Genomic DNA, 846 nt, shown 5'->3' with positions numbered 1-846 from the left:
CATCCATTTTTCGGTGCAATAATTCTACACTTACGATCAACTTATCTAGAACTAATAATTCAATCTAAAAACTTAAAGCATTTTTCACAGAAATGTCTTAATCGAATCTTCCATCCGTAATGGAATAGAAGGGTGAGTTGAAGGTGGAGCAAGAAGGGAGCATACGTACCGAGCGGAAATCAGGCCCTCTTCCCTTGTGTCTTCCATCCATATCCGTACCCTCCAGTCGCCCACGGACAGGAACAGGGACGGCGTGAAGGTACTTCGATCGACGGCTTTCACCAACTCTGTGTGAGCGTCGAATCTAACAGCGAGCTTCTCCGCGCTCGTCCTCGCCTTCCTCGACCCGGATATGATAATACCGTTGTCCAATCCGAACATAAACTTGGTGCCTACCATCGCCAAGTAATTCACGCTCGAGATACCGATCGCCCTGTTTATTTGAGGATGGTTCGGATCCTCGAGATCGAGTATCAGAACTTCGGTAGGCTGCTTCAGGAAACGCGTGTCCCACCACATCGCGCAACCGTCGTACGACGTGGAGAAAAATTCCGTGTTGGTCTTGGACGGTATCCATTTCACTTTGTTCGCTATGTCCCTGGAAAATGGGCGATCGACTTATTCTTAACACGGTCGAAATGGAAGGATGCAGCGATCTTTGAAACATGGATGATAGATATATTTTTTTTTTTCCTTTGTTTTGGGTGAGGTTAAAAAGAGATTTTGAAGGGGAAAAGGAGTAGAGTATTCCAAAATGAACAGATAGAATAAATAAGTGATTTATATTTTTGGGTTTTGTGAAAAAGTGATTGGAATATACAAGATGATATGTATATATATATGTAT

The 846-nt window shown here is 43.3% G+C and overlaps 2 protein-coding genes across 7 annotated transcripts in view; one reads left to right on the top strand and one right to left on the bottom strand.

The window, feature by feature from the left end:
• The window catches only part of LOC102675086 (furin-like protease 1), a 306,104-nt gene that overhangs the window by 220,519 nt on the left and 84,739 nt on the right, over positions 1–846 (top strand). The gene's annotated exons all lie outside the window — the stretch shown is intronic.
• LOC102674954 (dynein intermediate chain 3, ciliary-like) overlaps positions 1–846 on the bottom strand; it is a 21,505-nt gene that overhangs the window by 6,070 nt on the left and 14,589 nt on the right. Inside the window, 1 exon segment of the mRNA XM_031508504.1 lies at positions 170–598. Within this exon segment, the coding sequence (XP_031364364.1) occupies positions 170–598 (429 nt within the window).

Source organism: Apis dorsata, unplaced genomic scaffold (genome assembly GCF_000469605.1).
Source record: "Apis dorsata unplaced genomic scaffold, Apis dorsata 1.3 scaffold_88, whole genome shotgun sequence".
In the NCBI taxonomy this organism is placed as follows: Eukaryota; Metazoa; Arthropoda; class Insecta; order Hymenoptera; family Apidae; genus Apis; species Apis dorsata.
Note: the sequence above shows the minus strand (reverse complement) of the source record. Positions and strands in the feature narration are given on the sequence as shown.